Genomic DNA, 22,764 nt, shown 5'->3' on the forward strand with positions numbered 1-22,764 from the left:
ACAGCAAGTGGGTCAGAGTGCTCACCTGAAATGGTAGCTGAGGCACAGACCAAGGATAATTTCCCCATTAAATCTGTGTAATAACAGGGTATATGTGTATAACAGTTCATTCAACAAAAATACCATAAAGGCTTTTCACAATGTCAACTTATTTATGTAGTGCCTTTAACATTAAGATGACATTAGGACAGTTGACCTAAAGCTTGGTAAAAAAGGTAGGTATTTTGAGACATGCACGGTAATGAGAGAAAATGGCAATTAGGTAACAGATCATTGAATATTGGAACAGGCTCAAGGTGTTAAACAGCCTACCCACTATTCCTACGTGCCCAGAGATTTAGGGAGGGAATTCAGGCCACTACGTGCCAGGCAATGACCATTTCCAACGTTTAATGACATTACCATCACTCAAACCACCAACATCAACATCCTGGGTGTGGGCGAGTTACAACTGATCAGAAACTTAACTGGACCAGCCATATAAATCCTGTGGCTAAAAGACCAGGTAAGAGGCTGGGAATTCTGTAGCAAGTAACTCATGTCTGAGTCCCCAAAGCCTGTCCATGATGTACAAGACATGAGTCAGGAGTGTGATGAATATTCTCCACTTGCCTGGACAAGCGCAGCTCCAACAATACTTAAGCTGGACACCATCTAGGACAAAAGAGCCCACTTGATCGGCACCCCATCTACCACCTTAAACATTAATTCATTGCGCTATCGACACACAGCAGCAACAGTGTGTCCAGCTACAAGATGCACTGCTGTAACTCGCCAAGGCTCCTTAGACAGCACCATCCACCAACCTCTACCACTGAGAAGGACAAAAGAAACTGATGTATGGGAATACCACCACCTGAAAATCTCACCCCCTCCCCCAGCCCCTGCGCACCCCTCAAGCCATCTGCATGTACCTACACTAGATGGAATACAGCAGTTCAAGAAGGTGATTCATCACTACCTTTTCAAGGGCAATTAGGGATGGGCAACAAATGCCAGCGAGGCTCACATCCCAGAAACGAATGAAGAATACAAGTGACATCATGGAGGTGAAAGTAGGCATTACTGATGGCATTGGTATGGGGTCATGCGCTTAGCTCATGGTCAAATAGGATACCAGGGTTGCACACCAATTGGTTCAGTCTCAGACAGAGGATATGGAGAGGGTTGGAGTCAGTGGCTAGGAAACCAAGGTTAGGCGGGGACCAAAGACAATGGCTTCAGTTCTTTCAGTATTTAATTGGAGCAAATTTCTGCTCATCGTATGCTGGATGCCAGACTAACAATGACAAATTAGATGCAGTGGAGGGGTTGAGAGAGCTGGTCGTGAGGTCGAGCTGGATGTCGTCACAGTGCACGGGGAATCTGACACTTTGTAGATGCTGAAGCCGTATGTAGATGAGAAATAGGAGGGGGCAATGGATAGTACCTTGGGGTCTTCAGAGGCAATGATGCATGAGTGGGGGGTGGGGGGAGTCAAGCAGGAAGTAGAAAAGAAATTAAGAGAGGGCATTGAAGATGTAGACAGAGTCTACAAGGTCACAAGAGTGTACCACAGTACAGGAATGAGGTGGGTGGATGCTCTGTCACTGAGAGGGTGAGGATGACAGGACTCATGACAGGGTATGGTGAATACAGCCTCTGGCAAGAATTAGCTTGCTGGGGAACCAACAGACTTGAACCTCCCCCCACCCACACAATAAATAGAAAAGTTGATGTGGAACAAAAAGTTAACTTGAGATCTAATGGAAAGAAAGCAGGAAATCTACTCAGCAGTGCTGTAATCTATCACATTTTAACCACCAGAATTTGAGAAAAATATGATATAGCTTATTTTATGCACAGATGCTCAAGAGATGACAAGGCTGGTACTCACAGTCCATATGATGAATTCACTGCTAGGCTGCTTATCTGCTGTGGAGGTTCGCCATTAACCCAAACCAACTGAATCACTACTTCAGCCTGATAGCCTGCCCCTTGTTTTAATGGAGTACTTTTAATTCTGGAGAAGGAAATGCACATTTGATGAATATGCAATCTTTCAGGATTGTGCGAATTGCTTTTAAAGATTGATTAACATATTAGAGAGTTTGGAATTGTCCACTGATTCAGACCACTGAAGGCAAAAACTCCAAAATGCAATAATTAAGAACACAGTAAGGATTAAATTTCATCAACATTTCTTATTCTCATTTCAAGGTGAAGATTCCTTGCGTGGCCATGGTTCTATAGGTATAGGTCCACCTCAACGACTTTGCCCAAATCGTACATGGGAGCCCAAATGATGACTGCGGGGAGGGGTGCTATTCACAGCTGAGGCTAACCCTGACCACATCCGAGTGCTATTCCCAATAACAGTCAAGAGGAGTGAAGCTCGGTTGGGTTAAAGTGCCAAATGCAGCAGCCCTACCATAGGAGGTCAGCTCATTTAGTGTAAACGGGGGATAGAACTTGATTAGTTTATGGCTCAACTACACTTTCAAACCTGCTGATCCTTGGTAAATTTGGTTCCCAAGTACAAACTGCATGAAGGCTATTCTGCACTACTAGAAGGAGAGCTACAGTAACAAACTATAATAATTTGACAAAAATTTTTATTTGAATGAAGCAATTTAATAATTAGCTGATTTTTTTTTAAATATGAGAAGTTATCCCTTGATTAATGAGAGTCTGGGGTGTGATAGTGTAGTGGTTATGTTACTTGACCAGTAATCCAATGACCTGGATTCTTGTTCGGCCTTCAAAGCGAAGTTGGCTATTTTCATCATCTGAGGTGTTTGGTAGGGTTCCGGTGGATGCGTCGGTGACTGCCAAGGCCAAATTGCACATGGAAGATTCTGCTGCTCATAGATCAGGATATTGCAGGTGATTGAGCTTTGAACAAGTTGTTGGCTCGGGATTTCCTCTCCTTGCATTTACTGTCTGCCTCTGCGCTTGCTTTTGACGGGGGCCACATAGTTCTTTATTTGGCTGCGCCAGATGCAGCAATCCTGGGAGAGCTTATTCTCCCAGGACTCAAATTCGAAATCAAAACTCCTAAGTGAAGCCTTCAGAGTGTCCTTGTAGCACTTGCTGTGACTACCATGACAGCACACCCGAGACTCAAGCTCTCCATAAAAGATTCACTTTGGTAAGCGAGCGTAGGCATTCTAGCCTAGACTAATAATCTAGAGAATGTGAAGCCAAATCTCACCATGGCAGTTTGAGAATTTAAATTCAGTTTTAAAAATCTGGAATAAAATGCTGGCAGTGGAAGTGACTATAAAGCCGGTTTGTTGCAAAGTTCAACCGTTTTACCAACATCACACAGGGAAGGAAACCTGCATTCATTACCTGATCGGCGTATATTTACTCCAGTTCTATACCAACATAGTTGACTCTTTTATAACATTAAAACAGAAAATGCTGGAAAACCTCAACAGGTCTGGCAGCATCTATGGAGAGAGAAACAGTTAATGTTTCAAGTCCGTATGGCCATTCTTCAGAACTCAGAGCCCCTCTTAGGCTCTGAAGAAGGGTCACACCGTCTCGGAACCTTAACTTTGTTTCTCTCTCTCCACAGATGCTGTCAGACCTGCTGAGTTTTTCCAGCAACTTCTGCTTTTATTTTAGATTTCCAGCATCCACAGTATTTTGTTTTAATCACAGTTGACTTTTAATTGCTCTGAGATGGCCTAGTAGCTGTATCAAACTTCTTAAGAGCAACTAAAACTGAGCAATAAATCTGGCCTTGCAAGCAACATCACAAAAATAGTTTTTTCAAATTCAATTATTTAAAAAATGCTTTACCATAAAAAAAATGGTTAAAACATTATTGTGTGTGCAAGTTAAGCAGCATTACAACATATAGCAATACAAAGTTGGCAAAACACAGACATAAATTCACCTCATGCTGTTTTAACAATTTCAGTCAGATAGTGCACAGGTCACACATAGCTTGGTATTTTTGGAAACAGTTGGCCAGACCAACCCTCAGCACTTGAGTAATGCAAAATATTCATTAATTTACCAAAGCTCAATCAATTTTGGTCTACTCTTGATAGATTAATCTGTAAAGAGGCAGGAAGTCATTTAAGATGTTGCTTAGCATTCAAATCAAAGTCCAAACGTCATTAGCACTACTTTATGTATCTCTAATTTCCTTTCACATTATTTAACTAAAAGCAAAAACTCAGGGTGACACTGGAAACCATATGATTGCCTTGGATTTATATCCAACACCTAATGTAATGAAAATATCGCTGTGAAATTGTTTCATCTCAGCTTGTAAAACTTAGAAACATGATTAGATATTCCTCCTAATTGCTGTTAGCAATTCCCATTGCAATACAGTGACTAATTTTTGCACATTTATTTATATCACATAATAAATTATGATATTCCTAATATAAATGCAGAACGAACAAGATAATTCACAAAGCAAATTCTTTCAACTCTTAAAATCTTGTTCCCAGAACTAACCTATGCAATAAATTGGCCCCATCAGTATTTCCATACTCAATGATTAAAGTAGGGCCAGCCAGTATATTCACAGCCACTAACATTTTGAATGAGGGGCAGTGGGGGGTGCTGCTGCTGCTGTTGGCACAACCAGTTTTAAAGGGCTCTCATTTCTCAATAGCAAAGTCTGACTCTTCAGGGATTAACCTCTTTCAGAAGTCAATTCATATGAAAAGTGTATAATTTGAGCTTAATTCGTGATGAGTTATGTTAATGATCTGTTAATAACCAAGCCTATTCATCCAGAATTTCCTGAATACTTGCTGTGGCGCAGGTTCAGTTTCTAAAAGCTTCGGTGATGACTCCAATGGGCGCTCCATAAACGACCCAGGAAACTTTGGTGTGGTATGAAAGCTAGTATAAAATCACATAGGTTGTTTGTGGCAGACTTTTCTGCACTAAACTGATGGTATTCACCTCAGGTGCACCATTACTACGGCACAGATCGTTAGGAAATTCTGGGCAATTAATATTCTCGCCAATGATTATTTACATAACACATTATAAATCAACCTCAAATTAAACTGTTTGCCCACATGAGATGGAATGCATCCCTTCTGAATTTAATTGCTCCACCATTGGGGCCATGCCTTCAGTTGCCAAAGCTTTAAACCTCTGTAGTTGCTTGGCAGTACAGAACTTGAATATTGCTGAAAACAGAGATGGTGCTGAAGTTTTTCATCAGGACAAATGCAAGAATGGCAAATTTCAAATGATCACAACAATTTATACCACAGGAGAAAAGGGGTGCTGATTGGTTGGCAAGTGCCAGGGGGACAGCAATGGGGAAACTATAGGCTCACATGCTCCTGGGTAATTAAAAAATGTTCAAAGCTTGAAAATACTCCTTTTGTTTGCAAAGAACATGTTCCTGCGTATGAATGGATGCTGCTTCTAGCAAGCATAAATGAGCCACATTACAAGCTTGAATGATTATCTTTAATTGGCTATTCGTGTAGCTATTAGTGCACTCAGGATTGTTCAGGAAGTGTTGCCAAATCATGGAATCACCCCTAACAGCAGATATTTTGTTTTGCGTTTTGCAAATGTGTCAGGTTGAGTACAATCCATACTCTGCACATTTAGAACAACTGGAGGAATGCCGTTTCGTTCAGTCAGCCAATTGTTGAGATGTATGGCCTATGCAGCTGGCATCACACCGGCAATGAAATTCATACATGGCATTGCTCAATTGTGTGGTAAGCAGAATGTCTTTTTGGATTAATGGCAGCATCCTATTAGTGAAAAATATCATTCATGTCGCCACCGCATAGTAGCAATGCATTAATGGCTTGATTCATCTGTTTTCAAGTTTTTGAGATAAATTGCCTTTTCAGGGTAATTTTAAGTAGACTGGGGATTCTTCAGTTCTGAAAGTAGCAGCTCCTGGCCCATTTATGACTGCGCGATACACAGTGAACAATGATCTGAATGGGATTGCAACTGTCCTGCAAGATAGGTTTGATGTGCTCTATTTCTGCGTCAAGCCTGCAAGGCAAATGGCTAGGGCCCTATTTACAAGGTTGCTAACAATAACGTGTGGAGCTTATATGAGTCCCAAAGTGTATATTGACTGGTGAAATACGTTTGCGATAGACAGCAGTGGAGAACCCGTTAGCTGATTTCTCAACTAGCACATCGAGGAAAGGGAACGTATTAGACTGCTCCATCTCAAAAGTGAATTGGAGGATGGGATGGAGCATATTAAGGTGTGTAAGGGAATCCTTACATGCAGCTGCAGATTCAAGGATCATGAACATTTCATCTACGCACCAGTTAGGGCTCATTCCATCAAAACTGTATTTCTTGTAGAAGCTGAAAAATGTGAGTGAGTGCTAGACCTAGAGGGGACCCCATGGCTAGACCATCTATTTGGACGTACATGGCGTCATTAAAACTAAACTACACAAAGTTGCTAAGTTAATAAACTTAATGAATACAAATGCAGAAAATGGCAGCTTGTCCAGATAATCATGATATAGTGGTATGGCGCAAATGTCGATGGCTTCCTTCAGTGGCACGCTCGTAAATAAGCTAACAATGTTGAACGAGCACATGGACAAGGCATTGCTATCAACATGTAGGTCACATATAGTCTCAGCGAAGATGCAGGAATCCTTCACCACGTATGTTGCAAACTCGCTAAGAACTGGCTACAGTAATTCACTCAACTATTTGGTCAATTTATGTTGCGCAGAATCGGTCATTGATAAAATTGGGCGTAATGGGACATCACTTTTGTGTAACTTAGGAAGCCCATACATGCGTGGATGTAGTGAACCATGAGGATGGATCCCATCATATATGTCGCTAGGGAGCTCATTACTCTTACACAAGTCCAACAAATGTTTACTGTTAGATGTGATTCAGCAATTGGGCAGCACTTTCTGAACAATCCTGAGTGCACTAATAGCTGCACTTACAACTAAATTAAGATAATCCATGGAGCTCTTAACGTGGCTCACTTATGCTTGCTAGAAATGACATAAAGCAGTTTGTTGTCCTCAAAACAAATCTGCACCTTGGGCATATTTTACAATCCACACTATTTCTACTATGTGTCAGCCATGGCTCGGTTAGTAGCACTCTTGCCTCAGAGTCAGACGGCATAACAATCTAGGCTGACATTCCAATGCAGTGGTGGGGGGGAAGGAGTGCTGTACTGTCAGAGGCATTTTCTTTTAAATGAAATTTTAAGTCAAGTTGGGAGTAGAAGATACTATGGCATTATTTTGAAGAGAAGCAGCAGAGTTATCCCCAGTGCCATCAATCAAATCACAAAAATAGACCAGGCAGCAATTGTGGAGAGAGAGAATCTAACGTAAATCATTTGGTTATTTTTCTCATCACTGTTTACATTCCCTACATTAGAGCAATGATGACATTTTAAAGTGCCTGAGAGTTCTGAAGCAGAGTCCAACTGGACTTGAAACGTTAACTCTGTTTCTCTCTCTGTAGATGTTGCTGGACCTGCTGAGTTGTTCCAGCAGTTTCTGCTTTTATTTCAGATCTTCAGCATGCACAGTATTTTGGTTTTATTTTAGAAGTGTCTAATTGGCTGCTGCAAAGCTCTTCAGGACATCCTGAAGTTATGAAATACAATGTGTAAAAGCAAGTCTTTTTAAAAAGATTTTTACTTATCAAGGTCAACCTTAATTTTCTTGGGTGGATCAATACTCACTTAAGACAGGGCACATTATCGCGGAGACCATCTGATGAGCTGCTGCTTGTAGAGGGATGAGACTGAGAGTTTGCAGTTTGAGAGTTTGGTCCCGGACATGACGTCCCCAATGTTGGTATTTGATCAGTGTCCGGTGATTCAAGATCATTTATTTCGTAATGCAATCGTATTTCGAGCATCTGAACAGGAGAGAATAAAGAAAGGGTGCGACATTATTGCACAGTTGTAATCTACTCACTTAATATCCAGGAGCCTAAACTGCACTTTGATTTAACAGAAGCAAACAAGATGGTAGTTATTAATCAAAATCCAGTTAATTGAATCTCATTAACATTAACATTCCATCAGGCTAAACAGTTATAAAGTACAGAGCTATGAAAGACAAGGATGATTAAATAATTTTAGTTATATCACAATGAGCACCACGATGCAATGTAGTTTTTGAAGCAACATGATGAAAAGTAACTTAACTCTCCCAATTGTTTGCACAGCAATGGTGCACAACTTAAGTCAAGAGCAGCAGAGTTCACAATATGAATTCTAAACTGACTGATGTGAAGAACAAAGACAAGATGCATAAACATTACAACAACTTGGGCTCTCACCACTTGTGGATTTAGATCTAGCAAGCTTGAATGCCTAAACTCAGGCCTCCATTTCCTGATGGAGAATTACCACATTAGTTTATTGTCCCACCAAACAATTCAGAATAACTATGTGCTTTGACGCTCTGTGACCCATTATTGATAGGCTACCACTAATGCATCTTGGTGTGATTTTCAATGTCACTTAATTTTTAATAAAATTATGAAGGGTTTTGCTAAAGTAAATAAGGTGAAACTTTTTTCACTGGCAGGTGGGTTGGTAACCAGAGGACACAGATAAATGATAATTGGCAAAAGAACCAGGGGTGAAATAGAAAGAATTTGTGTTCTGCAGCAAGTTATGATCTGAAATGTATGGTATGAAAGGTTAGTATCCTCCAAAAGGGAATTGGCATATACGTGAAAAGGTAAAATATTGCAGAGCTTTGGGGAAGGAACAGGAGAGGGGGATTGATTGGATAGCTTTTTCAAGGGTAAGCAAGATTGACTGAACTCTGTCCTGTATGATTCTATGAACTATCTCCAAACTTCATGATCAAGCAAGGTTACAAGCTGACGTACATATACCGCACTGTACCATGCATGTCAGCATTTAAGCCAACCTATGAAGCCTCAAAAAATCCCTTGGAGAATGGGGGTCGACTTATCTGCCAAGTATAAAAAAATGAACCGCCGGTGTTGATGATTGTCATTTTGAAACGTCATTGGTATCTGATGCAGAGTGTGTCTGTCTTAAACTCCCACGCATTTTTGCAATGTGGCCTGTATCACCCCCCGATCCTGTGCACCCAGATATAAGGTACTGGTAAGTAAAACAGAATGACTACAAACTCAAATATGGCATATCATGGCTGAAAGTTAGGGGGCAGTTGGATGGCTGACTTATACACTGAGTATATGCAAAAACATGATTTCTGGGGCCAGAAAAAGAGTTGTCTTCTGCACTACAATTTACTTTAAATACAATCAACTAAATATTACATCAGTAAGGATCCAATATCTGCAAGTACATTTTAATTACTGTAGGTCCTACCTGGATAGCCTCTGTTGTCACTTCCTGTCTGCTGAATTTGTAAACTATTACATGTGCTGATACACCTGCCACACACAGCATTCTGCTTTCAGGACACCATGTGATAATCTGAATGGCATATGGGTCTTCATCCACAATGTCTGTGTTTGGTTTTTCCTCTTTATTCCGAGATTTTTCAAATACCTTGGATGTCTTCATCTTATACAAAACTTGTAACGTTACTAATACGCAAGAAAATGAAAACGTGAAGAAAAAGAACACTTAACAGATCTGTCCCAAATTAAAAGTTACTCAATGTATATTAAATATTGATACTTGCTCATTATGACAAGACCACAATATTCTTGGTTCTAAATACCATAATTGATCAGCCAGTAAATATCAAAGAACCAAACTGCTGTCCCCAAAAGGCACATGCTTGTGCTGAGACTTGTTCAAATGTTCCTAATTTTTTAATTTTCCAAATTTTAAGCTTTTTTTTAAAAAAGAGACGGTTATGCAGTATTCCCTTGGACCAGTCTCCTGCGTAGAAATAACTAGCTGTGAATGACAGTAAGACAAATTAAACTGCTTTCACTTCAGAAGAAACATCAGGTCTCAATATTAACCAAATTTTGTACATCACCACAAATCTGTGAAAAGGAAAAGTTCACTGTTCAAATTAAATGGTCTTTTATATACTACGATACTATGAGCAAGGAAATAAAACCATGAGGGCTTTTTCCAAGAACTACTTTATTGGCATATGCCACAGCTAATGCCTCTGCACATCCCAAGTAATGGCCTGTTCCCCTATTTATGGAGGTTTTTTCCCCCAATAAACTGAAACTAAACCGTTCATCTGAACTTGGTTGAAGGTTAAGAAGAAAAAGAATTGCAATGGAGAGGTCTATTATATGTTTGGCAAGCAATTTACCTTTATTATTTCCTCTCCCTGGGTTACATTCCAAGAATAAATCCACTCCAGGAATTAAACCCATCTAAAAGTTGCACCAGAAGCTAACACGATATTCTGTTGTCAGTTAAATTCTGATCACAGTCTAAACAAGATATGGTACCACATTCCAAAGACAGGGAGAATAGTACAATAATCAACTGCCTATAAATTGAAGGTTGCATTCATTCCTCGGAAATGCTATGAACTTAAACAACATGAAAACACTTTCATTAAGACATGGAGCTCATCTATAAGAGTGGTCTGGAACACCGAAGCCAAAATAACTAAACCAAAAAAGTTAGGAAACCCTAAAAGTAACCTGTCTGCACCAGTTTGCTGCTTTGGATACATTAGAATGCTTAAGTTGCAGCTTCGTGAGTGAGGGAGTTTGGTGAAGAGGGGAAGGAGGTGCTCCTTTCTGTTTCTACCTTTCCTCAGTCTCCAGTATCTGGCTCTTACTTTTGCTACAGGGGAAGAGCTTGGTTCAACATCATAGAAGCCCATAAAGCAGCGGAGAGAGAGCCAGGGACTTACAGATAAAATCTAAAAGTGACATCACAGGAGTTCTGTAAGTTGATTAGTTGATAAGTATAGGCCTTTCTGGACTCAGCGTAAAGGAGACGATTGGTGAGTGACAGATGAATTATATTATACCATGCTGTAGTAAACACTTTATATAAAAGTTTAAGGATATCAGTGCAGCTCGGCCACATGGAATGTACATCCTGCGGGATGTGGGAAGTCATGCCGGCACAAAGTGCCCTCGATGACTATATCTGCAGGAATGTCACCAGCCACACAAACCTGAGCTCCAGGTTGCGGAACTTGAGCAGTGGCTGTAGTAAATGTGGTGCATCCACTCAGGTGCACATTCTGAGGATTATGTCGATAGTACATTTAGAGAGGTGGTCACACCGCAGCTAAGTAGTACACAGGTAGAGAGGGAATGGGTGACCACCAAAGTATTTAACAGGCACAGGCAGCTAGTGCAAGAATCCCAAGGCTATATTGCTCTCTAACCACTTTTCTGGGACAGGTAGCACTTGTCAAGAAGGATGGCTTACACCTTAACAGGACCAGGACTAATGTCCTCACAGAGGTTTGCTAGCGCTTTTGGGGCAGGTTTAAGCTAGATTGACAGGGGGTTGGGAACCTGAGGGGAAATTCAGAGTGGAGAGGAGAGAAACTGGCAGTGTGAAGTAGAGAGGTATTAATTGATAAGGAGGATATATCAGAGTATCAAGATAAATAGATTACTTGGACAGTTTGGCAGAATTAGTCAGCGGGGGGAGGGGGAGAGAGAAGAGAGAGTTAAAAAAGCCTAAATCCGGGTTAATGTGTATGCACAGAGTGTGTTTAATAAGATTGGCAAACTCTAGGCATAGGTTGACAAATAGAATTATGCTATTATTGTTATAACAGAGACCATGCTCAAGAAGGGCAGGTATTAAATATTCTTGGGTACGATTTGCTTTGGAGAGACAGGGAAAGAAGTAAAGGGATTGGGGGAGGAAAGAGTAGCAGTATTGATTAAAGATGACATGTCAGTCCTGGACGGGTTGTTCCAGAGGGGTCAAGGACATAATTTCTCTGGCTGGGGGGGTAAGGAATGAAAAAGGTGCGATAACATATATAGACCACCAACTAATGGAAGGGGTGTAGCGAAACAAAATTGCAAAGAAATTACAGGGAGGTGCAAGAATTACAAAGTAATTATAATGAGGGTCTTCAATTATCTAAATATAAACTAGGACAGGAATAGTGCAAAGGGACAAGAGCGGCAAGAGTTCCTGGAACGTGTTCAAGATAATTTTATGCAGCAGTATGTTTCCGGTCCAATGAGAGATCGAGCACTTTTGGGCCCGAGGAATGAGTTGGCCCAAGTGGATCAAATATTAATGGGAGAGCATTTAGGAGACAGTGGCCATTGTATCATAAGGTTTAGGTTGACCATGGAAAAGGACAAGGAACAATCCAGAGCAGGGATAACTAACTGGAAGAAAGCCAACTTTGATGGGATGAGAATGCATCTGAATCAATTGAGTTGGAATCAAATGTTGGCTGAAAAGACCTGAACAATGGGTTACTCTAAAAGAAAAAGTATTGCAGGCAATGTCAAGGTATATTCCCTTGAAGGGGAAAGGTAGGACTATAAAACCCAGAGCACCCTGGATGACGAGAAAGGTAGGGGTGAAGATGAAAATGAAGAAGTACATGTATGATAGATGTCAGATAGAAAATACAATGGAGAATTAAGCTGAATATAGAAGGAAAGTGAAGAAAACTAATAAGAAAAGCAAGGAGAGAGCATGAGAACAGACTGGCAGCCAACATAAAAAGGAAGCCCAAGGTCTTCTATTAGCATATAAATAATAAAAAGAGTGTTAAAAGAGTAGGGCCGCTTAGGGAATAAGAAAGGGCTCTTGTACATGGAGGCAGGAGAAATAGTGGAGGTATTAAACGAGTACTTTGCCTTTGTCTTTACAAAGGAAGAAGATGCTACCCAGGCCAAGGTGAGAGAGGAGGTAACTGATACATCAGAAGAATTTATAATTGAGAAGGTGGTGTTCGAAAGACTATCTTTACTTAAACTAGATAAGGTACCAGGACCAGATGAGATGCATCCAGGGGTACTGAGGGAAGTGAGTGGAAATTGCAGAGGTACTAGTGATAATGTTCCAGTCTTCCTTAGACATAGGGGTGGTGCCAGAGGACTGGGGAATTGCAATCGTTACACCAATTTCAAAAAGGGTGAAAGGATAAAGCTGGCAACGACAGAATAATGAGTTTGACTTCAGTGGTAGGGAAACTTCTGGAAACTGTAGTTCGGGGCAAAATCAGTAGTCACTTAGCCAAGTGCAGGATAATTAACGAAAGCCAACATGAATTCATTAACAGAAAATCATGTTCAGTTAACTTGGGAGTTTTTTGAGAAGGTAACAGAGAAGGTTGACAAAGGAAACACTGTTGATGTGGCGTATATGGAGTTTCAAAAGGCTTTGATACAGTGCCACACAACAGACTTGAGAGCAAAATTCTAGCTCAAGGAATAAAGGGCACTTGGATAAGAAATTGGCTGAGTGACAAGAAACAGAGAGCATTTGGTTGTTTCTCAAATTGGAAGAAGATTTGTAGTGGCATTCTCCAGAGGTCAGTGTTGGGGCCCTTGCTCTTTCTGATCTATATTAATGACCTAGACTGGGCATGATTTCAAAATTTGCAGATGATACGAAGATTGGAAACATTGTCAACTGTGATGAAGATAGTCTTGAACTTCAAAAGGACATAGACCTGTTGGCAGATTGGGCAGACAAGTGACAGATGAAGTTCAATGTAGAGAACTGTGAGGTGATTCATTTTGGCAGGAAGAATATGGTGAGACAGTACAACATAAAGGGAGAAGCTCTAAAGGAGGTGCAGGAATAGGGGGACCTCAGTCCCCCTCAGTTATTTGTACATAAGTCATTAAAGATGACAGGACATGCTGAGAGAGCAGTTAATAAAGCATTTAGTATCTTAGGCTTTATTAATAGAAACATTGAGTACAAGAGTAAGGAGGTCATGTTGAATTTATATAAGACATTAGCTAGGCCTCATCTGCAGAACTGCATCCAGTTCTGGGCACCATGCTCGAGCAAGGATGTGAAGGCGTTGGAGTGCAGAGGAAATTCACAACAATGATTCTAGGGATAAAGAACCGTAGCTATGAGGATAGATTGGAGAGGCTGGGACTGTTTTCCTTGGAGAAAAGGTGGCTGAGAGGAGACTTGATAGAGGTATTCTAGATCCTGAGGGCTTTGGACAGGGTAAATAGTGAGAAACTGTTGCCACTCAAGATAGCATCAAGAACAAGAGGGCACAGATTCAAAATAATTGGCAAAAGGGGTAAAAGTGATGTGAGGAAAATTTTCACCCAGATGGTGGTTGGAGTCTGGAACAAACATGCTGAGTGGTGGAGGCAGGTTTGATCGAGATATTCAAAAGGGAATTAGATTGCTATCTGAAAAGAGAGAACGTGCAAGGTTACGGGGATAAGGTAGGGGAGTGGAACCAGGTGGCATACTCTTTCAGAGAGCCAGTGCAGACTTGAACGGCCTCCTTCTACACTGTAAAGATTCTGTGACCTAATCCAATTATTCTTGACTCCTCCTTGGCCTACAAATTTACGACAGCAACTCAGAATTTAATTTGCAGCTGATGCAAGCAGGAAAACTGATGAATATGGAAGCTTCTTTCTACAAGGTGCTAAGTTTTGGAGCCAGAAGTATGATGAAGGCAAGCACTCAAATTTTTATTTAAATCAGATCCTAGGCAGAATTTCATGACTCTGAGTGATTCTGTTCCCATAGCGCACTTGATAAATGGAAAAAATATAGTTGAAAGCATTGGTCAGTTGTTCTGAGGTAAGAATGCCTAAATTCAGATTTTGCAGACAGACTGAGGCCTTGACACAATGAACAATTCAATGAGCAAATATATAGCATTGTCAAATATTTATGTTTGGCTTTAGTTTGATTAAAGTTGTATTGTAGACACTAGTACTCTTAGCTATTGAAAGAAAATATGGCAAATTAATTTCTTCCCCCAAGAGCATTTTGAATAATTTGATTGGTTTAATCAACAAACAATATATTGGAAATAGAATTACCTGGAAAAACTCAGCAGGTCTGGCAGCATCGGCGGAGAAGAAAAGAGTTGACGTTTCGAGTCCTCATGACCCTTCGACAGAACTTGCAAGTTCTGTCGAAGGGTCATGAGGACTCGAAACGTCAACTCTTTTCTTCTCCGCCGATGCTGCCAGACCTGCTGAGTTTTTCCAGGTAATTCTGTTTTTGTTTTGGATTTCCAGCATCCGCAGTTTTTTTGTTTTTATCAATATATTGGAAATACCCATAAGACTATCTACACGTTTAACCTCACTTAGCAGAAGACAATCCGGCTTACTTGCATTGGGGGTGGGGGAGAAGGGGAGAGGCAAGTTCACATGGTGCAATAAAATGACTTTGGTCTAACTCTAGAAATACAGTCATCATATCTACTGCCTGCAACGATGTCCATGAATGAAGCGTTTTAAGACATCGCAATAATTTGTCCCTTGGAGAAGAACATTTCATCTAGTATCTTGAAGGAATCTAACTAACTTACTGGCTGAAGCATCCCAGAACTTCAATGATCCATCTGCATGCCTAGAGAAGGCAAAGGAAAAACAGGTTTCAATATATTGTTCACATGCATTTGCTTCCAAAGTTTTGATGCAAATAGGCGTTTGAAAAGCATATAGGCACTCATACATGAAAATTAGTTTTAGAATCCTTTCAACCTCATTGTTGTAGACTGTCTACCTTAATTCTTATTATTATGCAAAAGGTTATATTTTTGAACCAATTGAGCAAGCCTCATTCAAAAGAGTGAATAAATCTAATTTCACTTTGGGAAATTAAGAACGAGCTTAACCCAAGCTGGCCATACTATTAAGCTTGTTCAGTCCTTGCTCTGTTTTATTTATTCTGAGAATGTGGTTGTTGATAAGGCTATCACTAGTTACCCTGAAAATATGATGAGCCCAGTCCTTGTGCTGATATGCTTCCACAATGTTGTTAGGAAAGGGATTTCAGGTTATTGCTACACAATTCTTTATAACCTGTTAGGTGCACCAAGATCAGACATGCCAGGGGATGGATTTTGGTGGCTGCTGGAGGTGCAGGAACAGGTGTGCAGGGTTATCGATCAAAAACTCAGCTTGCCAATGGCCTAAATCAAGTCTTGGTTCCGTAAATATTTGTTTATCCTACACACAAGATACATCATCCCAGTCTACAGCATTTTGGGACAGTGTTCTAGCCAGGGCAAATGCGTGAAACTTTGTCATTGTATTTTACAAGAAACTGAATGAAAAATAATTTTTAGGACCCAATATTTACTTGGTCCAGCCTGTTCCTTCAGCAGAGGTTAGACCGTTGTCTCTTTCCAAAGTACATTCAATCATCTTGAACCTACTTACACCATCCGTCTTGGCTGACTGACTTATAGGATGTATCACTACCATTTAGGTCAAATTTCTTCCACAGGTTTCCTTCCTTTTAATTTGTATCCTCTGCTATTTAAACCTTTCGCCATAGCAACTGTACCTCAGTTCTGTTAATTTCCTGCATACTCTTGGAAATAAATAGGGTCATCTCAAAGTCTGTTTTTCCAAAGAAACAAAACCCAACCTCCTTAACTTTTTCTAGTCACTTACATGCTTATGTGGAATTATTTTGTTGCTCCCTGTTTCTTCTCATAGTCCCAAGTCCTCCTCCTTGGGATTAACTAGAACTGTAAACACAGGGATTCCACCCACCATGGCACAATTCAGCCTTTTAAGTTCTGCACTCCAAACCTGTTAATGCCCCATTTAACCCATTCTTGATATTCATTCCTTCTCAATTTAATTTGTCAGGTGTCTACCCAGTTGTATAAATGAGCTATGGTCTACTCTGATTTTATGTAGTTTAGAAACAAGAGGAATTTCAGCTCCACTGAAAAATCCTTGATATTGCGCCACTCAAGTTCTGTGCATTTCCAATTTTTAAACCAGGTTCTTACCAATTCCATGTCCTAACCTGGATTTGTGGGGTTTTTAGTTTAATTAGAATCATTCCTGAAAGAATAAATAAATCACTTAATATCAACTTTACAACATTCTAACACTAGAGGGGGCTTCTTAGGTGTCACCTTCCCCTTTTAAAATCAATGCTAGCTCCTTCATTGACTCCATCTTGCTCTTTCAAATGATCAGCTCTTCTTCTCACTACTGAAGTTAGGTAAATGGGGCTGTATTTGCCTGGGGCAGACTTGTTACTTTTTAAACATACGGCCCACCTTTAGGCACGCATGTACTGCATAAAAGTGACGACCACCTATATACCTATATTTTCTGCAGCTCTAACCCCCTCACAAATTGCTTCTATTGATCTTACACGGAGTGAAAAATTTTCTTCAAATCTCAGAAGCTTTTAAGAGAAAATGAGACGATGGGGAGAAGGCCCTGCTTTTCTTCAAATAGTGACACAAGATTGTTAACTCACAGGACTCATACAGGACTTGCATATTGATAGCAATGCTGTGTCCATGTGCTCACTCAACATTGCTAACCTATTCACCAATGTATCATACAAGGAAGCCATAGGAATTTACACTGTGTCATAATATTATGGCGATCTAGACACACCACCAACGTCAAATCTGTGTTCATCTTATGAATTCAGCAACCAGCGCAGTTGAGTTCAATTGTTTGACCAAATAGATGGTGTTGCCATGGGATCCCCTCTAGGCCCAGCTCTCGCAAACATCTTTGTTGCTTTCCATGAGATATTACACTGAAAACCAATTTAAGATCATTAGTCGGGCTCACAATATGGCTCACTTACACATGCTAGAAGCCATATATATTCATTCACAGGGCCCTGCCCATTGCAGGCAGAAGTAGCAGGTCCATGCATTACATCTGTTCCTAGGTTTTGAGACACCTTACCCTTCCAGGGTAAAGTGAGGTAGACTGGACACTTTTTAGGGTGGAAAGAAGCAGCCTTCAGCCATTTCATGAGTTTGCACAATATATGGTGAGCAATGATCTGATCAGGGTAGCCATTATCCCGCAGGATAGCTTTGATGCGCTCTATTTCACATAAGCTTGCACGGTAAGCAAATAGCTTAGGCCCTATTTACAAGGTTGCTGAGAAGGCCAATCTTATAGTGTGTGGATCTGTAGGAATCTCAATATGTATATTGACCAGTGAAGATGGGCTTGCGGTAAACAGTAGTAGAGAGCCCACTGGCAGATTTCTCAACTAGCACGTTGAGGAGAGCTCATTTGATTGCTCCACTTCAAAGGTGAATCTGAACGCAGGATGAAGCCCATTGAGGTATGTAAGGAAGTTCTTGCATGCAACTGCAGATTCAAGTATAGCAAATGTATCATCTACGTATCGGAAATATTTAAGGGCAAGGTGGTCAGGTGTCTTTCCATCGAAGGTCTGTTTCTTGTCCACGCTGTTACTGTGCAGTAGTATTGGTATGAGTGGTATTTTTCAGTAAAAGAATGCTGCCATCAAGCCAAAAAGACATTTTATTACAGAAATGAGTAATATGGTATATGAATTTCATTGCCTGTGAGATGCCAGGTACTAGTCCCAGCAGCTGGCAGTTCACGTCAAAAAAGCACATCCCTTTGGCTGTTTGCAACAAAGTACTGACTATACGCAACCAGCCTGTGCTTGCAAATCTCAAAACAGCATCCAAGATTAGATGTGATTCCATGATTGGACAATACTTGCTAATCAATCCTGATTGTGCTAAGAATTACACTGAAAACCAATTTAAGATTATCAGTCGGGCTTGCAGTGTGGCTCACTTACACATGCTAGAAGCTACATATATATTCACTCTCAGGGCCCTGTCCTTTGCAGACAGATGGAGCATGTCCACACATTATGCCTTTTCCAACTAAACAAAAGCTTGGGGGAACCACCATTCTCTAGTTCATTCCCCATGGCAATACCTTGTCCAGAGTCGACCTGTCTGGCTTGAAGTTCAAACAAAAGCTTGGCAGTTAACAGCTCTCTGCTGCATTCTCCATGGCAATGCCTCTACCAGAGTCTACTTGCCAATCAATCAGCACTCCCTTCTCATGCAACATAAGTTGTTGTTTCCCATTACTGTTGGTTTATCTTGCGTAGCTCTCCTAATGAGTGCAAGATGAAAAGCTTCGGTAGTGTGTCTTTTTTTCCCCCAGCAATTGTGAACTCAACATCAACTATAACAAAAGACTGACAGATGACATTTAAATAGCACCTCCAACAACACAGCACTCCCTTAGTATCGCATTGAAGTGGTAACTTGAAATATGAGCTCATACCTTGAAGTGGGACTTGAATACACGACTTTCAGACTCAGAGGTGAGTGCTATTTGATCCAGTTGTTGTGCAAAGATAAGAGTGGAGAAGCTACCAACTAAAAAAAGGGTGAAGTGGGCCAGTTAGATTTAGGATTATAGGGCTGAACAGGAGAGAATGAAAAGGCCAAAATGTGGAAATGATAAGGTTTCCAAAGGGCTGAAAATTCCTAACCTCCTCCAATTCCTTGCTCCTTTTCCTTGTAGCCTGCAATTTGTTTTCCCTACTTATTTCCATTTTAAGTGACAGTCATTCAATTTGATAATTGTTCCTTCAGAGTTCACTTTAACCATCTGCATATATATTTATCAACAGATACTTTTCAACAAAATACAGTTGAGCTTATCCTTCATTCCTTTGAATCTTGTCTTATAACTGGGAGAAGAGAGGAAAGGTGGGTGTCCCACTCCCAAGAAACATGTCAATACAGTAACTGTAAATTTACCCTGGGAAGTAAGGGATCAAAATATATCTTTCATACACAATTAAAAAAATAGCTGGGAAAGACAGGAATGTGAAGAATGTTATAAATCAATTGTGGAGGTAGAGCTGAATTATTGGTAAAAATGCAAATAACCATAAACAAGAAGTTTTAGGAAGGAAGAACAAGCTTAGTTGTATCTCACATGAAGAAAGTGAAATAATACTACAAATTTTATACATACAAAGCCACAATCTTTCACTACCAATAAGGCAGCAATCACATGATATATTTCTCTTGTAAATTCGTTGTGTTACATAGTAATGAATGCATTTCTGCCATGTTTAGACTGCAACAGGATCCAGGTAAACATTAAATCCATACCCCAAACAAACTTTATGCAATGCCTCAATGAGACATTTCCTGCACTGCTGTGTATAAGTCTGTGTTCATCAAATAAGTTAGCTTACAGTTTCCCAGAAGAAATCCCAGAAAAAAAAGTCTCAGGGCACACATCTGATGAATCTCTTTCCAAATATTTTGACTGGTCATGGACTGCTCTCCTCAAACTAAGCATTCCTTGCTATAGTTTATCCATGGACTCAATTAACAATGCCACAGGTGGCCTGCTATTATTTAATTTCATCTTATAACCTTTGTCATTGTCAAATGATATATTCCTAACTAACATGAACAGCACAAATGGGAGGTCTGATCGCATACTTTATATGCAATCACTCTTTCACTGTTGAAGGCAATGAATTTCTAACTTCGCTGGGTCCAACTTAGTTGTTAAAGCTGTCTAGATTCAGTAATTTTAGAATTTATATTCCAGCAAATCTAAAGAAAACTAATTTGATAAGCAAAAGGCGTACTGTGATTTACTTTTCAATGAAATAAGCACCAGCATACCATACTTTTACTGGTCTCAAGTTGACTCCAAGTGACATACAAGTGTATGTATCTGTTTCAGACCACGTTTTTGAAACATAAACAATGTGCTTTATATCCAAAAGACACAATTGTACTTACAGAATATCCTCAAGCTATATAAAAAGGTAAGGCATATCTTGAATAAGACTAACAGAAATAGAATGTTCCTTACTTACCCTGTGATAATTATCTCTGGGTAGCTCTGAGTGCCTAAGCCCCAGTTACCTCCATTGATGGGCCATTCCTAGAAGATGTAATGAGAATAAATGTAGACACCATAAGAGATTTTCTTTTTAATAAGATGCTCTTGCTACTAATCATACTATCCAGAAATTCAAGCAAGCATTTAGGGCAGTCCTAGTGGGCAAGAGAGCTAAACTCCTACATGAATCACTCAACACTAACTGCCTACGACCTCTGTGAGCCTATTGCATAAACAGTGCCAGCTTTGCCTCCATACACAAGTTCAAATATGAGCAACAGATCAAATAAAAACAGGATCCAATAAAGGGACCCCCACAAACCAGCTGTTTGTTTGAAGGAGTGTAGCAAAAAAGGTAAATTACTCCAGAATTAAGTTTCCCAATTATAGTTTGGCATCTTCAGGAACATTCAGATTCTCTGCTTCCCTTGCTATCGTTAATTAGTAAACAATTAAAACATCTGTAAGCATGGTAGAAGGGCTGAAGCCCCAAAATCTCAGTCAGGAAATAAAACCGCTTTGAAGACACCCATGACTGAAATATAACCGTAGAAGTGTGCAACTCAGAAGGAGCCCATTCACCCATTTTGGTAAGGTGCTGCATTGCAGACTTGATACGAAAATGAATAACACCCCCCGAAAGGAGAAAAAGAAAAGTAAAATGAAGAAAAGTAAAATGAAGTGCTGAAGGCACACAGATGATCAATGTAATAATGCTTCAAGGATGGATATCTGTTCCGACTTTGCAGATATCAATGACAAAATCTACTTAGCGCTCAAACACCGCTTTTTTTCTCCAAATGGAGGCCTTAAGTAACCACTATGTACTAAATAAACCCACTATGCTATTTTAGTTCATGCAATTTAAAAAGCAATCTAATTTTAGAAACAAAACATTTAACAATGAAGAGAAGCATTGAATACATGTGAACTGTGAAAACAGCAGGAGTATTAACAAACATACAGAGGTGTGTCTATTCAGGTAAGCAGTAGATCAAAGAGGTCACACTGGGCAGAGGGACACTACTCTCCCAAGAGAAACAGTTTAATGGTGTGGTGTACATGATACTCTAAATAGCAAGGAAATTCTGCGTAAACATTCGTGTGAGAGATTGGAAATACAGAGGAAATGCATAGGAGTACAGACAAACAATGCGGCTTTTATATTTCAAAAGATAAATTCCAAACCTTTTTACTGTATCCTTGCCGTTTCTGCTTTGCCCCAACAGAATAAAGTGCAGGAATTAAATCAACAGGGCAGTCAGCAAAATACTCGCAACAGGTGACAGGCGATTCATGTATATCCAAAGGGTATGGGTTCTCAAATATAGGGTAACTGGAAGACAAAAAAAAATCAACATGCATAAAATCATGCAGAGTCTTAAACAGTGGCACCAGACTTTCCATTAAAAAAAACTGTAAAATTAACATCCTAAATATTAGGACTTGTCATATAAGTCCAGTAACTTAAGTCATAAATTGGGCAAAAAGTGTACACAGTGATTATGCCATAACACCCAGTTATGATAGAAAGGAGCATATTGTCAAGAATTTGGCGATAGATTATGGTGATCCACTGCTTTGCATTAATTATTTCTTTAACAAAATACATGGATACTGTACCCTGTTCCAAACCATTTCTGTTTAGTTTTAATAAGAACTACAGGATTCGTGATTACTTATCAGACAGCCACTTCAAAATATCCAGATCTCAACCAGCCAATGGGTAGAAAATGAAGGCCATATTAGAATCAAAGAATGGTTACAGCACAGATGGAATCAATTCGGCCTATCGTGTTCGTGCTGGCCCCTCTGCGGGATCAATTCACGGAGTGTCATTCCCCATCTTTTTGCTGTAAGCCTGCACATTTTGCCTTTTCAGTTAATGACCAATTTCCTTTTGAATGCCAAGATTTTTTTTTAATTCATTCACAGGATGTGGGCTTTGCTGGAGTTGATGGCCAGCATTTACTACCCATCCCTGATTGCCCTTGAAAATGTGGTGATGAGCTGCCTTCT

At 40.1% G+C, this 22,764-nt stretch overlaps 1 protein-coding gene across 3 annotated transcripts in view; it reads right to left on the bottom strand.

The window, feature by feature from the left end:
* The window catches only part of stxbp5a (syntaxin binding protein 5a (tomosyn)), a 196,983-nt gene that overhangs the window by 61,640 nt on the left and 112,579 nt on the right, over positions 1-22,764 (bottom strand). For all 3 annotated transcript variants that reach the window (XM_041211848.1, XM_041211840.1, XM_041211832.1), the window contains exons 12-17: positions 21,934-22,081; positions 20,720-20,787; positions 15,402-15,442; positions 9,320-9,540; positions 7,682-7,860; positions 1,877-2,002 (exon numbers count right to left, since the gene is read on the bottom strand). In XM_041211848.1, coding sequence (XP_041067782.1) covers positions 1,877-2,002; positions 7,682-7,860; positions 9,320-9,540; positions 15,402-15,442; positions 20,720-20,787; positions 21,934-22,081 — 783 coding nt within the window. The remainder of the gene's footprint in view (positions 1-1,876; positions 2,003-7,681; positions 7,861-9,319; positions 9,541-15,401; positions 15,443-20,719; positions 20,788-21,933; positions 22,082-22,764) is intronic.

The sequence above is a fragment of the Carcharodon carcharias genome, chromosome 2 (assembly GCF_017639515.1).
Source record: "Carcharodon carcharias isolate sCarCar2 chromosome 2, sCarCar2.pri, whole genome shotgun sequence".
NCBI classification, from domain to species: domain Eukaryota; kingdom Metazoa; phylum Chordata; class Chondrichthyes; order Lamniformes; family Lamnidae; genus Carcharodon; species Carcharodon carcharias.